Source organism: Equus przewalskii, chromosome 10 (genome assembly GCF_037783145.1).
Source record: "Equus przewalskii isolate Varuska chromosome 10, EquPr2, whole genome shotgun sequence".
Lineage (NCBI taxonomy): Eukaryota > Metazoa > Chordata > Mammalia > Perissodactyla > Equidae > Equus > Equus przewalskii.
In genome coordinates this window covers 58,240,637-58,256,259 of record NC_091840.1, presented here as the reverse complement: position 1 = coordinate 58,256,259, position 15,623 = coordinate 58,240,637, and the positions used below count along the sequence as shown (strand labels likewise).

The 15,623-nt window shown below is 44.3% G+C and overlaps 1 protein-coding gene across 25 annotated transcripts in view; it reads left to right on the top strand.

The window, feature by feature from the left end:
- SPECC1 (sperm antigen with calponin homology and coiled-coil domains 1) overlaps positions 1 to 15,623 on the top strand; it is a 283,955-nt gene that overhangs the window by 193,217 nt on the left and 75,115 nt on the right. For 10 of the 25 annotated variants that reach the window (XR_011523688.1, XR_011523689.1, XM_070563540.1 and 7 more), the window contains 3 exons: positions 3,855 to 4,062; positions 7,785 to 7,858; positions 8,258 to 8,436. Coding sequence is in view for 18 of the 25 variants with exons in the window: in XM_070563540.1 (XP_070419641.1) it covers positions 3,855 to 4,062; positions 7,785 to 7,858; positions 8,258 to 8,436 (461 nt within the window). In the remaining 7 variants the exon portion in view is untranslated. Of the gene's footprint in view, positions 1 to 3,854; positions 4,063 to 7,784; positions 7,859 to 8,257; positions 8,437 to 10,483; positions 10,546 to 12,424; positions 12,516 to 12,931; positions 13,121 to 13,271; positions 14,707 to 15,623 lie in introns of those variants that run through there. The other 15 variants (XM_070563553.1, XM_070563554.1, XM_008538639.2 and 12 more) reach the window with 5 other exon arrangements.

The following is a 15,623-nucleotide window of genomic DNA, read 5'->3' as shown; positions in this document are numbered from 1 at the left end:
CCCAGCACAGAATGCTCTCTAATACCTGCAGTGGGTGGGGGTACACTTGCAGGGCCCCGCCGAGGACTGAAACACTCCTTCCCCCAGCTGCAGGGGAGTGATGGCTGCTGGCTGCCCAGCTTGAGTCCCCCTCCAGGACTTGCCCTCTGCAAGGAGAGCTGCCTTGCCAAAGGGTCCACCTTCCCAAGGGTAGCTGCACCCAGTGGCTAGTCCATTGTGGTGGGGAGGGATACAGGCCCAGGCTCTTGCTTCAGTTTGGGACAACTCTGATGGGCATCCTAGGTGCAGGGGTGCCTGTGGGATTGGCTGAGGCCTTTGCTGTGCCTGCCTTGCAGCTCCTCTTTTCCTGCCTAGTCTTGCTCCCTTCACTCTCCTACGAGTGTGGATCCCCAGAACGCTCCTCAGTACACTTCCTGCATGCACATCCCCATCTCACAGTCTGTTTCCCTGGGAACCAGATGTGAGACAATACCTTTTCCTCACTTTCAGTGTCTGGCGGGCCAGAGGAAAGGTGGTGACACTTGCCCAGATTCTAGCCTGGTCTGTCTCAGAGCTGCCTGCCATTCCCTGCATCCTGCTCCCAGCAGGTACGTGACAAGGTACTGGAGGAGCAGTGCCTGCAGGAGAGTCCTGAATGGTCTTTGCTGCCATCTGCCTTTGGTGGCTGTCAGAGCTTCGAGGACAGCTTCACTGCTCCCTCTCTAGGGAGGACTGGTGCTCCGGGGAAATTCATTTGAATCTATCTGTAGCGCAATCCCACACACCCCATTTCTGGACAAGGTTGGTTTTTGAAGATGAGAGGTGCTTGGAATGCATGAAAGTGATTTCTTAAAGGGAAACATTGGAAAGCACACTGCTGGGTGTCTGATAGCGCAGTTCTTGAACTGAGAGACACTAGACTCAAAAGAACAGGCCAGCAGCAGGCCAGTGATGTGGAAGACGACCTAGAACTAAGACCCGTCAGAGTACAGGGGGTTCGTCTTAGCCACTTGACAAATTGGATTGTTCTTTGCAAATGGTTTAATTTCTCCCTTTCTCCGTTTGTTGATCTGTAAAATGAATATAAAAATACCTGCATGTTATTACTTAGCAAGCCCACAGGGGAAGAAGTTGTGAAGTTACTTAAGGGTTTGTTTGTTTTTTTAAATAAAAGAGCTTTCTGGAATATACTGCTAAACTTGAGAGAATGATTCCAAAATCAAGAAAGAAGAATGAAATCTGTAATTTGAAACAGTATGTTGATTTGGTTTACCTACCCCACCAGCCCGCAGCCCACGCTGCAGTGGCCCCCAACCCCTGCGCTTACCATTTGGTGCTTGTGATCATGATGAGCCAACACATACGAAGTAAAGGGGGTCAGAGCCTCCAAGAAGCCAGCGGCCTTAGCTGCACACAGAGACCTTCCTCAGGGCGCTCAACCTTTCTGTTACCTGGTTACGTCCCCGGTTTTACTCCTGACCCACACTAGGCCCAGCCAAGTAACGTCCAGGTGAGCAGCCCTCAGCCTGAGGGTTCCAGCCAGCTCTGCAGAAAGCCACGGTCTGATTCTGGATGCAAGACTCACAAGCGACCTTCTGTTGCTGCTTTTCAAGGGCTGTCAGACGTCAACTTTCTAGCATCTAAAATGCAGCCTCTTTTCTCCTTAAGAGTGATCTTCTGTTTATTAAAGGACCTATTATAAGATATAAGACTTTTGGTCTTTCCCACATGTTGTAATTTTCTTGGACCTGTATTATTATCTAATACTGTATGCTCTAAGACCTAAGGCAATTAGGAGAGAAATAATAACTTTTATTGAGTTTTTACCATGTGCCAAGCACTGTGATAAACTCAAAATGCCTTATTTCATTTAATTGTTCAGATGACGAAACCGAGGCAGAGAGATTAAGGAACACAGGGCTTGGTTTGTTAGAAGTGATGTTTATTTAAACTCTGGCAGTCCGGCTCCAGGTCCGCACCCTTAGCCATTTTGATGTACCACAGCAGCCTTCAGACTTTGAGCGCAGCCTACAATGATGTATTTTATATTGCAGTATAGAGCCATATACCTTTATAGTTGAAACACAAGCTTCACTGAACAGTGCTCACCCTTAACCTAGGCCGTGTGCTCTGGTCCTTTCCCGTGCTGTTCTCTGTCTTTGTATTCCCTCCCTCCTTCCCTTCCTTCCTTATTGAAAAACAGTGCAATACTGCCTTCTAATATTTCCTTATTCATTCATCAGATATTTATTAGGTGCCTCTTATGTGTCTGACTGTGTTGGGACCAGGGATACAGTGGCGAAGAAAGCAGACAGGCTCCCTGTCCCCATAGAGCTTTACAACTAGAAGGTTTTGCACATTAAATGCAGTTGGAAAAAAAATTTATTTTTTAAAGATTGGCACCTGAGCTAACAACTGTTGCCAATCCTTTTTTTTCCTGCTTTTTCTCCCCAAATCCCTCCAGTATATACTTGTATATTTCTTTTTAGTCGTGGGTCCGGCAAGTTGTGGCATGTGGGACGCCACCTCAGTGTCACCTGATGAGCAGTGCTGTGTCCGCGCCCAGGATCCGATCCGGTGAAACCCTGGGCCGCCGCAGTGGAGCACGCGAACTTACCCACTCAGCCACAGAGCCGGACCCCAAAATTCCTATTGTATATGGAGATCCTTCCCCTCAAAATCTAGGCAGAAATCTGTTAACTATCAAGCTTACATTACCGGTAAATATACAGCTGTTTAGTAACATGAATTAAAGGACTATAGAAAAGGGGCATAGTTCATAATAATATTTAGGATATTCAGACAATAGAACACTATGCAGCATTTAAAGTAATGACCTGGAACCAAGTGTATCAATATGGATACGTCTCAAAAACAGTTAAAAACAAGTTACAAATGTATAGTAAGCATAGTATATACGAAACAAAAGCATATTACCATATAATACAGTGCAGTATATAATATGTTACATTACACAAGCATATACAGTATAATATCATTTGTGTAAAAATTTTTAAAAATCCAGAACAGTACTGTGTATTGTCATGGGCACATACATATATTGTAAAAGTGAAAACCAGTTCAAGGATCGACCACCCGCCAGCTTTGGGAGGATGTATGTTACTCTCTGGGGTCAGAGCGAAGATTTCAGACTTTAACAAATCCTGTTAAAGTAAAAAGACTGAGCAAATGTGGCAAAAATTTGACCACTGTCTGTTAGGGTACGTGGTTATCTCGTCACTTCTGGTGTTTTTCTGTATAGTATCTAAGATGCTTAATGATTAAAAATTGAAAAGGTGGAATGAGTGACTGCTCTGCCACTTTTCCGTGTCTGGTGCATGCCCATTTCTATGTTCTGTGCCTTCAGCCTGCGTTCTCTGTTGCATTAATGTTGTGTTCCTCTAAAGATACACTGTAACCACAAGTACTTTATGGCTAGAGATTTGGGGTTTGCAGGGGATCTGTCAGGTCTCAGGGGCCTTGTTCCTGGATGTCCAGCAGAGGGCGCTGCTCCCTAGCAGATGTGCAGCGGGCATCCTCACTCAGGCAGCCGGGCCGGCTCTCATGGTGCAGTGTCGGAGCCTTCCAGCCAAGCGCTGTTCCACCCTGGTGCAGGAGAGAAAGGTATATAAGCACACGCAGCTTTCTTTATGACGTAGGAAGGGGCACAGAATCCATCCATTTGGCCTGTTACATACATCATATTTCTCTGAATATTTGTCGCCTTGGCTATTTCTGAGGCTAAGAATAGAGAAATGACACCATGTACGGCACGTTCCGAGAGCTTCCTTTGCTGCTGCGATGATGGGCCCAATGCTGATGTGTGGGGAACTTTTTCCTGTTAAATTGACCAGGGAACCTTCCTTTTATTCTAGGTGGAAAAGGATTATTCTTACTTGAAGGAGCTATGTGATCATCAAGCAGAACAGCTGAGCCGAACCAGCCTAAAACTGCAAGAGAAAGCATCCGAGAGTGATGCAGAGATTAAAGACATGAAGGAGACCATATTTGAATTGGAAGATCAGGTGGAACAGCATCGAGCTGTCAAGTTACATAATAATCAGCTCATCAGCGAGCTAGAAAGTAAGTGCAGTCAGAGCCTGAAACGTGGATCAGGAGCGAGTGGGACACAAAGGAAACCACAGCGGTGGGTGGCTGGGAGGGCATGTGAGAATGTTTATGAAAAGTCTTCCTTCTGAGGGTTCTGTAATGTCCTAGGAAGAATGGCAATTAAGAACGACAGAATAATTAATCTCTTAAGCTAAGTGGAAAACTGGGTGAGGTAGAAGAAAAGACTGTTGAATGAGAATCAACAGTATGGGGTGATTGTGAAAAAGCAAACATTTTGGAGTGTTAGGTGTACTGTGTGTGAGCCACACTGCTGACCACATACATCAGGTATTGACAATGTGTTGTCTTTTGGATCTGATGGATGGAAAGACGGTTGACAGATGGTCGGACTGATTCGAACAGTGTGTGCTCATGGTCTCAGGGAGAAAACGATTCCAGCATGTGTCCCATTGATGGGAGAATATCAAATAACTTAGAGATTTTGGCCACTTCATTACTGAAGAGGCATCAGTATATGGCTAATTTATGAACTCATTGTTTGCTTTGAATAGGGAAAGACATTTTTAAAAGAGGTTAAACATTGCCTGCTTTGTCCAAATAAGCCTTATCAAATTATCACAGCTAATGTTTTTGGCTTTTGTCACAAAAGAATGAATGCACAGAGCTTTTAGTGACACTAGCCATTGCTAAAAATAGCATAGTCAGTTAGTTGCCTGAAAAGTTACACAACATGTACAGCCCTTCCTGATTATTCGTGGAATCCATATTTGCAAATTCACTTGCCAAAATTTATTTGTAACCCCCAAATCAGTACTCGCAACACTTCCGCAGTCATTCACAGACATGTGCAGGCGAAGAAAAATTCGGGTCTCCAGAGCTCATGCCCCGCTCGGGCCAAACAAGGTGATGCTCTGCCGCCTTTTTTTTTTCTTTTTTTCGTTTTCTAAAGATTTTATTGTTTTTCCTTTTTTCTCCCCAAAGCTCCCTGGTACATAGTTGTATATTCTTAGTTGTGGGTCCTTCTAGTTGTGGCATGTGGGATGCTGCCTCAGCATGGCTTGCCAAGCAGTGCCATGTCTGCACCCAGGATCCGAACTGGCGAACCCTGGGCCGCTGAAGTGGAACATGCGCACTTAACCTCTGCACCCCCTGGCCGGCCCCTTCCACCTTCTTGTTTCAGCTCTCATGCTGTAAACAAGTTTCTCCACAGTTTATTTAGTGCCACATATTTTGCATTTTTGAGCTTTTTGTTGATGGTTTCATTGTTTAAAATGGCCCCCAAGTGTAGTCCTGAAACGCTGTCTTGTGTCCCTAGCCGCAGGAAAGCTGTGATCTGCCTTATGGAGAAAATACACGTGTTAGATAAGCTCTGTTCAAGCACGAGTTACGGTGCTGTTGGCCGTGAGTTCACGGTTAGTGAATCAGCAGTGTTCATTGAATCGTTCAGTGTTGAAACTTCTGAGAAAAGAAGAGGAACTTCACCGATCTGTATATGAGACTGCTCCAGAAGGTGCTGACATAAAGTCCAGGGTGCATGATGAAGCTGTAGAAAACATGGAAAAGCAGCTCAATTTGTGGATTCATTAGATGACGGCCGATTGAAAAAAAATGTAGTGGACAGCATTGTTGTGAAGCCAAAAACCAGAGAAATTTACGGTCACATTTCCCAGGGTCAGGAAAGTGTTAAACCCTTCTCAGCTAGTGCTGACTGGCTGGCATGGTTCAAAAGGCCACACAGCTGAGAAAAGTTTAAAACTTGCAAGTGAGGCAGGTTCTGCAGATGAGGAGGCCAGGGAAGAGTTTCTTCTGAGTGTCACGCAGGAAAAGTTACGTGGGCGAGCAGGTTTCCGGCACTAATTGGACGGGCTTTTTTTACAAGGACCTTTGCAAATGAACCTTTGTAATGCACACAGCATTTTGTTTGATGAAAATGTTGTGACCAGAGGCTCGCGGGAACCTAACCCTGTTATTTCCTGTAGGAGCTACAGTTCAGTATTTGCTAATTCGGTGTGCATGTCAACTTTATGTAACTACTACAAATAATGACAACTGACTGTGTGTTCTACACTTTGATTGATGGGTTAGTGTCAGAGTTCCATTGTTCGTTAGACGTGACATGCAGTGGAAGTGTAGAACGTGGGCATTCAGTGTCAGTGTCATTCAGACTGTTCTCGATAGTCATGCTTTAGAATACAACAGAAAAACCCAGCTGCCATTGTCATGTATATTTCCAGACACAGTGCCATAGAGAAGAGTTTTGTTTTTGTTTTTGTGATATATTGCTGTTGAGAATTTGGCTGTGTTGTCCCCAAATCCTTAAAGGTCAGCACAGACACACCAAGGAAGCCAACATGTAATTAATGTCCAGAGCCAATGTCAGGCCCACTCCCTGTGGTTATAGCATAATATATCCAAGATTGAAAATAACACAGACCGTGCGTCTTTGGAGAAGCTTTTTAACTTCTGTCAGGGATGTTAAGGTATTATTAAGATGTCTTTTCACTAGGAGATCCAGGGACACACAAATCCAGCCCGAGACCAGTCACTCTTCCCCATAAGATCTTTGAGAGAAGGGGACAGAAAAATGAAAAGGAGTGTTTTCTTCTTCTGCAGCATTGACCTCACACACAAATTCTCAGGCCCCACGTGCTGAATTAGAACCTCTGGGGAAGGACCTGACCATGTGTTGTTGTTTTTAAAGCTTCTCTGGTAATTCTGATTCATATGCTTAATAGACAACTACTGGTCTGGAATGGATCATGGAGAACCACTGAAGAATTTTAACTAGGTAATGGATGTAATCAGATTTAAATGGAAATGACTGTTAGCAGCTTGGAGAGAATTGGAGGCAGAGAGAGTGAGAGACTGAAGACGTTTCTAATTGGGGAGAGGTAGTCAAGTCGTCTGTGGAGCTGTTAAGATTCACATCCCCCAGATCCTGGCTACCCTTGGAGATTCAGATTCCATGGGTCAGAGTCTAGGGCTTGAACATCTGCTCTTTCAAAAAGCTTCGCAAGTGGTTCTGAGGTTTAACTGCGATTAAGAACCACAACTCTAGAAACTGGGCTAAAAGGCACAATAGTAGTAACCAGTCATATCATCTGTTATACAAAAGCTCTCTACCTCACAATGGTAGAGGCCCTTCAGGACTATTGTGTGTGAATTTCAGGGAAACCAAGAGTAAATGTAGTAAGGGTGAGTGGCTGTTTAGATCTCTTCCCATGGTGCTACATGGTTGTACAACCCGTCATCTGAGGGTGTAATCTAACTAAATAACACTTATTTTCCAAATCATCCCATTTTCTATCTTGGCAGAACCTTCTGCTTCTAGCTCCCCATTTTTAGGGTGCTAAGAATGGGATTTATAGTAGAATGGATGGATTTTAAAGCCCGTTATAGGGGACGGCCCAGTAGTTAAGTTTGCACGTTCCGCTTTGGTGGCCCGGGGTTCGCAGGTTCAGATCCTGGGTGCAGACATGGACCGCTTGACAAGCTGTGCTGTGGCAGGCATCCCACATATGAAGTAGAGGAAGATGCGCACGGATGTTAGCTCAGGGTCAGCCTTTCTCAGCAAAAAGAGGAGAATTGGCGGCAGATGTTAGCTCAGGGCTAATCTTCCTCAAAAAAAAAAAAAAGCCTGTTGCAGAATCTGGAGCTACTCGTTGCTCCCTGGCTTACCTTCTCCCAAGAGTCTTGCAACTTTTCCAACTCCCATCTGACTTGTTTATTTCTAGGCAATGTGATGAAGCTGGAAGAACAGAAGTCAGACCTGGAAAGGCAGCTCAAGACTCTGACTAAGCAGATAAAGGTGAGATGTGGCTACAGCAAGGGACAGGCAACCTTCTCCATCGTTTTACTGAAGCATACCCGTCTTAGGTTTGGAAACCTTTGAAAAATACCATGATTTCTCTCTCTAGTCTGCTTTCTCATAGTACATTTCCGTGGCATGGGCCCTGGAACCACAAATTAGTGTTGGCAGGAAGTAAAATTAAAGCAGCCATTCAGTTTCAGGATGGAGAACTCTGATAACACGAAGGTGTAATTCCCACCTGTGCCTTTTGCCGGTAGCGAGATACCATTAGAGCAGTGCTTCACTAAGTACACCCGGCCGGTCTTCTTGATGACCTACACGGGGGACCCTGGAGACCCTGCCCAGGTGCCAGCCCTGGCTGGCGTCTGACCTGGGTGTGGACTCTGGCATTTTCAGGAGGAGACCGAGGAGTGGAGGCGGTTCCAGGCGGACCTGCAGACTGCAGTGGTGGTGGCCAATGACATCAAGTGTGAGGCCCAGCAGGAGCTGCGCACTGTGAAGAGGAAGTTGCTGGAGGAAGAGGAGAAGAATGCCAGGCTGCAGAAGGAGCTGGGGGACATGCAGGGCCACAGCAGGTTGGTCACAAGTGGAGCTGCTCGTCCGTGATCTGATGGGCGCCTGCACAGTGCTTGGCTTCTCACTTAATTACCGTGCATGGGCCTTTATTGTCTAGAGATACGATGCTTTTGTGTCTCTCTGTGCCAGATTCTTCATGTCTTTTCTATGCTTACTCTATCTCTGCTGCCACCACTACGTGACTAGGAACCTTCCATCTAGTGCCCAGTCACTGCCATTGTCTGGCCTATGGTGATGGGAAAACTCTTCACTTTCATATGTACAAAAGTTCTGGCCAAGTCCCTCCTAGACTTAAAGAGTAGAAGTAATGTCTAGGAAGCTCCTTAACCTTTAGAGCTTATTAGTGCAGGGAGGCACACACTTCAGCAGGCAGCAGCCACACCTTCATAGGTCACTGTCAGGCAGTGGGAAAGCTGGGCTCGCTCCCAGATTCCTTCCTCCTGGCTCAGGGACATGCTTCTTTATTGGCAGCATCTGTGGGCTACTTCAAACTGTCGTTGAAATAACCCACTTTGTTAAAAAGGGTGAACATGGAAAACCTACATCTAGCTGATGTGTGACTTTCCCTTCTGCTCTCGAGGGAGGAAAATCACACGATGTTTTGCCCCAGAAAGCTCTTCTTAACAGACACGTTTCAGAGGAAGGTGTTCCTAAGGTGAGCTCAAAGTTAATTATTATTTAAAATTTAAGTGGTTTACAAAAAAGATTATAAACAGTAGTTTAGGCTTTAACTAATGCAGTGTTGCCTTTCCCAAAAAATGTCCTGAACTTTGAGATTTTTGGATATTAGGAAACTGTTTTTAATTTTCAGATATCTCTCAAATATAAAATGTAGTATTTTTAAATCGGACTTAGTGGGTTCTGAATGCTGATTTGTATAGTTTGCCCTTATTACATGTTTTCCAGGATCAGGGGGTGTCATTGGCTAGCTTCTGAGCCTTTGGGTCTGTTGCGTTATCATGAATTTCATGACGTTGGAAAGAGTAGATTTCTTCCCAGAACTCTTTCGATTCTCTTACCAAACTTTCTCCAATCAAGCCCTCATTCCCTTGTTTATGACTTTCATATAAAACAGCCTCCAGGGAAGGATTAAAATACGACGTGTAGCTAGTTCCACGATTACTCTTGAAAATCAAGATCATTATTCTGCAGTCACACCTGTGCGCTCTGGCCATCTAAGTATGTGGATTTTAAGTTAAAGGAGAAGAATAGGAAAAGTAGGTTTCATAGTGTTCCCTGTTGAAATGATTGCAAGGTCATTCTCATTTGCTTTTGTGTCTGCTTTTGTGTATTTGTTCACTTGTCTTGCCTTTATATGGTGTGTTTTTGGAAGAGGAACCAAATCGTAACTTGCATTGCTTCATATATACATTATGTTAAAGATAAATTGTAAAAGACAAGTTGAGTCTGTGTGGTGGCCCTAAATAAGTGACTGTATGAGATGCTGCGTTTCTTACGTAGATTCTAAGATACAGGCCAGATGATACAGCTTGAACCCTGGTAGCACAGGAAATCTCTGCATGTGTCTTGACAGTTTAGGGCTCCACATGTTGTATCCTACATCTTCAAACTTAGGGTCACTTTTTTTTTCTTAACACAATATGTTTCTCTTTTGGTTTTTCCAGTGATTTGAAAACCTACCTCCCAAATCCAGCTTAATCCCTTATCACAAAACATTTCAAAATTCTAGAACTGACACCAATCCAGAACATGGCACGTTACTGAAACCCTGTAGGCGTCAGTGTGGTTCTTGCCTGTCATTGCACGGGGCAGGACTTCAGACAACTGCCGGTGCTGGCTTCTTGTCTGATTCTGTGCTTCTCTGGCAAGCTGCCCCTGCTACAGTGTTGACTGTTTGAAAGTTACTCACTGATGGCTCAACCACTTCCTGAAGGTACCACATAAGCAAGACTTGAAACCAGCTCACACCCTCACAGCTCTTGAAGCAACATAGTGTTTCCATCTTGGCTAAATGGGTTCTTGACTGAAACTCAATTTGACTTTGACAGTCATATAATGAGAACTCAAAAGCCTTTCTTGGTTCAGCCACAGCCAAAGAACTTGCAGAAAATTCTCTGATGAGGTCCTCCAAATGCAACTGAGAGAAGGTAAGAGCCTCTGAAAAGCACCTTGATGGTGAAGTGGGATGAACTGAGTCGTGTTCTCATTTTGCATCTATGTGCATTTGAGGGAATATAGTCAGGCGAGCAGGCGGGCAAATGAAGTGCCTGGGTGTGAATACAAGTTAGCACTTATTACCAAAAACTCAATCACTAAAACAAACTGGAGTATTATCTAACTTAGTGTTTTAGGTAATCCTAAAACAGCTCATTAGTGATCTTCAGTCCTGTTATGTTTTCAAAGATATTTTTATTTTGGAGTCAGAATAACTGATGTTAAGAAACATGGGAGGGCCGGCCCTGTGGCGCAGCGGTTAAGTGCGCACGTTCTGCTTCAGCAGCCCAGGATTCACCGGTTCGGATCCTGGGTGTGGACATGGCACCGCTTGGCAAGCCATGCAGTGGCAGGCGTCCCACATATAAAGTAGAGGAAGATGGGCACGGATGTTAGGTCAGGGCCAGTCTTCCTCAGCAAAAAGAGGAGGATTGGCAGCAGATGTTAGCTCAGGGCTCATCTTCCTCAAAAAAAAAATTAAGAAAGAAAAAAGAAACATGGGAAAATGAGGCTCTAGTCTCATCTTTGCCACCAACTGGCAAGGTGTCCTTCTGCGACCTAGCTCCTACCTCTGTCAGAAGATAAGAAGGAGTAGGTTGTTTTAAGGCCCCTGTAAGCTCTGCAGTTCTCTGAGACAAGGTCGGCTGGCCTGTCCCTGGTGCTCCCATCAGGGACTCAAGTGCCAGCCGTGGCGCCCTCCCAGTGCAACCCTCTGAACCTCCTTCACACAGTGGCCTCTCCCTGTTGAACTGAGCTGTGGACCTCATCTTTCTCTTCTAGAAATTTGAACAAGCCAATGTAGATGGGTTTTTTTTGCTGGAACTTTGTGGTAAATTTTCTTTTTTGAACCAGTGTAGTTTTTATGGACCTGAAAGTGATCTGTTTTCCTGAACATGTATAAATTAATGTATGGAAGGATAATGAGTAACTTTTTCAACTCTGGCTTCTTCCAGTTTGAAACAATTAAGAGAAAGACATTGAAATTAAAACTTTCATCAAAATTAAAACAGCACATCTTTTTCCTGAAAAGTTGAGTCCTGGGGTCTGGCAGATACAGAGAACATACATGCAGCTGGATTTAATGACTTGATGGGCCACACATAGCCTTTCACCTGAAAGACATTGTTGACGAGCAGTCCACAACACAGGCTTCTCAAACAGTAGCTAGGACGGCCTTATGTGGTTTTTCTCTTAGTCTCAAACAGTAAAGACCATTGTTTTTAGGGTGACTTACTTGATTTTTACTGTGTCGGTCATATGATGCCAATAAGCATCCATGGAAAACACCTTTAAAAAAAGAGATCATTAGGGGCCAGCCCCATGGCATAGCAGTTAAGTCTGGCGCGCTCTACTTCTGCAGGCTAAGTTCACCGGTTCACGTGTTCCGATCCCGGGCATGGACCAGCACCATTCCTCAAGCCATGTCGTGGCAGTGACCCACATTCAAAGTAGAGGAAGACTGGCACAGATGTTAGCTTGGGGCCGAATCTTCCTCAAGCAAAAAGAGAGGAAGATTGGCAACGGATGTTAGCTCAGAGCGAATCTTCCTCACCAAAAAAAAAAGAGGTCATTAAAAACACTAAATGTCTGGGCCTTGTTAACTGTATTAGTTTCTGAAATAGAATGTCTAAGATTGAAAACGTGTTTAGCTTGTACCACTGGATCTTGCGTTGTCACCTCTGAAATGAGCAGCATGGCGGCATATCACTGCCAGACTTTCTGGAATTGGCTTTTAACTCTGCGTGTGCACAAATGTATTCTTGCCCTAACGTCCGTCGTGTGCCTGTGCCGCCCTGTATGTTGTTCTTACAGCTCTAATGTTGCACAGCCGCTCACCGAATGTTCTGTAGCTGTCGTGGAAAGGACAGTGGAAGGTGGAGGCGTAGCTCCCCGGGGCACTAAGGTATCCTTTCCAGCTCTCTTGCTGCAGAGGCTTTGATACAGTGCCCTTGGCGTGCTGGAGGGACCAGTTCTCGTTGGGATTCCTAAGCAGTTTCTGAGCAGACCACACAGTAGCACCTATGGCTGTCCGTGACCTCTGGCGTTTTATTTGGCCCTTGATGTGCAAACTGATCCTCTGGTATCCCAACAAACATAATCCTTTCGCTCTCATACTACTTATTTTTTCAGAGTTTAAATTTGCATTTTTGTCGTTAGATACATAGCCTGTAATTCTCAAGAGCTGTATCTGCTTCCCCTCTCCCCAACCCCCATCTTCACAGATTTGCTTTGAAAAGTATGGACATGAGCTGCCTATAGGCCTTTAGGATTTTTGTGCCATAATAATAAAAGAAACCTTTTTTTTGGCCTTGACTGTAGGACCGTAGAAGGAAGCACAAGCTCCTCTGTCAACTACAGAGGGGCCTATCTGTTCACCCTGGACATGGCTGCTTCACCAACACAGCTGTCTGTTGGTGAAGATCTAGTGGAAGGAGCCTGGTGATGAGATTTGGAAGTCTGGCGTTTTTCTCTGTCTGAAGATCTTTGACTTCCATAATAATTGGAAAAGTAGGAATTAAAACTTATTGGCCCTTTTCTGCATATTAGCTTTTCCCTGTGGGACGGTGTGAGCTGTTAATTCTTCTATTTGTAGACTAGGACCACATTGCAGTAAGTAACTCCTTTACCAGCCTTTCCCCTCCCATTTCTATTTTCACAGCTCCATGGTCCCTGTCAGCTAGCAGAGCGTTTGGTGGAAGAAAGACAGCCCAGCCCTTGCCATGATGGGAAACTGCAGCCATTTCTGTATGAAAGGGGGAGTAACGTGGAGGAGCAGTCGCCTCTTACAGAGAGCCGCACTGTCTCCTGGTGGCATCCACTGTTTCACAGAGTCATTGCAGTCAAGTCTCTGTACCTTTTTTCTACATGTTGGAATCAACTCATTGCACAATCAAAGATGAGTCCTCCCTCTGTTTTTCTTTCTTTCTCTCAGAAGATTCAGCAGTCATTTATTTGGAGCATAAGATGAAGTTGTTCTGAAAAAGAACAAAGTACAAATCTGTCGTGAAAAAAATTTTTACATGCAACTAGAGTGTTCAGAGAAGGCAGTGGCATAGCAAATTCAGAGTGCTGGCATGCAACCTGTGCTTGTGTTTTACTTTTTGGAGTTTATTTTTATGCTTCCCTATGAATACGGTGTCTGATAATCTTGGAATTAACACTACTGAAGGCAAGATGGGAAGCCGTCTGTGTGACATCTCATCCTGAAGAAGTCGGGAAGTTGTGCTTGGTTTACATCAAGTCTTGATCGAGCCTGTTCACTCTGGGGTCTGACTTCATTACCTCATCTGAAACAAGCTGCAACTAAGTTTTGGTTTGATTTCCAAAGTCTCTCTTGGGCTCAACATAAATAGATATTTGGTTGATAATAAAGGATGTAGTTAAACCAGATAAGTTTACGCAATGACCGTGCTAGTTGGAATCTCACTGAAAACTAGTCAACAACTACAACAAAAGCCTCATGAATAAAACTTACCCTGGAAGCTTAAAGACTTAAATCCAGAAACGTATAATTCAAAGTGATCCAAATCCAAAATGTGATTTTAAGCTTTTGGAAGTACGTCTGTTTGTGGAGATCTGTATTCAGTCCAGCAACCTCCACCAGGCAAGACCTACTGCACTTCTCACATGAGGAGCTGACGTACAGTCCGGGCACGTCGGACCGTCAGCTGCGTTATCCAAGGGATGAGACGAGAGTTACCGCCGAGTACGAGGAAGGTTAGGAACAGGAATGCTGTTTAACCCAGGAGGATGTTTTGAGAGCACAGAGTCACTAGAAAAATTTAACTTGGTGATCAAAAGAAGAGATGTTGACGTCTTTTCTGTAAGATGTTTAGACACTCGCTGGATTTGTCCTAATAGGATAGAAATTGATACCGGGAGACCTTTACCTGGGATCGAGAAGCCTTAGAATGATTTAAAATTCATTTACCAGGTGTTTTCAAATATAAACAAGAAGAAGAATGCAACCCCAACTTAAAATGCATGGCTGTGTTTGTACCCCATGTTTTGATCTGTCTTTACTCTGGGTACTGTTGAACATTTTTATATGTAAGCGTTTATGAAGTGCTAAATAAATATGTTATTATTTAGAAGAGTCTCTTGCCTGATTTTTAATCATGGGCCACGTTTCTGCAGGGCCTTTATGTCGTTTTGTTTTCAATTTTCTAGTGCATATAGTTTTAGAACTTGAAAGCCACATCAAATAACTAGAATTTGAGGTGGAAGCAAGCTGGACTTTCAATACAGGCTGTAAATAGGAGGTTGATTTTAAATATGAATGTAATTTTTTAATGACTATTATTAAAGCAAGAAGGGCAAGGAGCAAAATACCAATTTTGCGTAAATTAATTTTTAAAGCAAAACTCTGGAGTATTGGGAAATATAGTCCATGGAATTTGACAGCTTTTCTGGGGCTATCCCTGCTGCAGTTAATAGCCAGCGAAGCCAGATAGGAGGACAGTCGTCTCAGTTGTGCTGAGTCTGGACGATGCTTATAGCAGTATCTCCCCTGCTCAGGACCTCACTCCTCCAGGGACGCCTGCGCACCTTAGCTTAGGGTGGCTCCCGCCTGGCCGGCTGTGAAGCTCCACCACTCGAGAAGGTGGCTTTTTTCTCTCCAGAAGGAATTTCTGCTTCTTCTGCCTCAGTCAGGACTGTCCCTTGTTGTGGGGGTTCTTTTTATCCAGTTTTCAGTTTTCTCTCCAGGGTAGTTTTTCCAAGGATAGTTGTAACCTGGCTGTGTTTGTAGGAGGAGATGAGTCCAGAGTCCGCCTCTGCCACCATCTTGACGAGATCCCAGTGCGTGGAATTTGAAGTCTAGGTTTGTCTTACTGAAATTTAAAAACAGATTTTTTTGGTGATTTAATGTATTGGGTTTCTTAGTTGTGAAGTAATATTTAGGTATACTGATAACAAAATGGAGATGTATGAAGAAAAATATTAGTCTTTCTCCCCCTCCAGTCCCACCCTGTCAGGTAATCAGTGTGTGTATTTTTCTTTACCTCCCCTT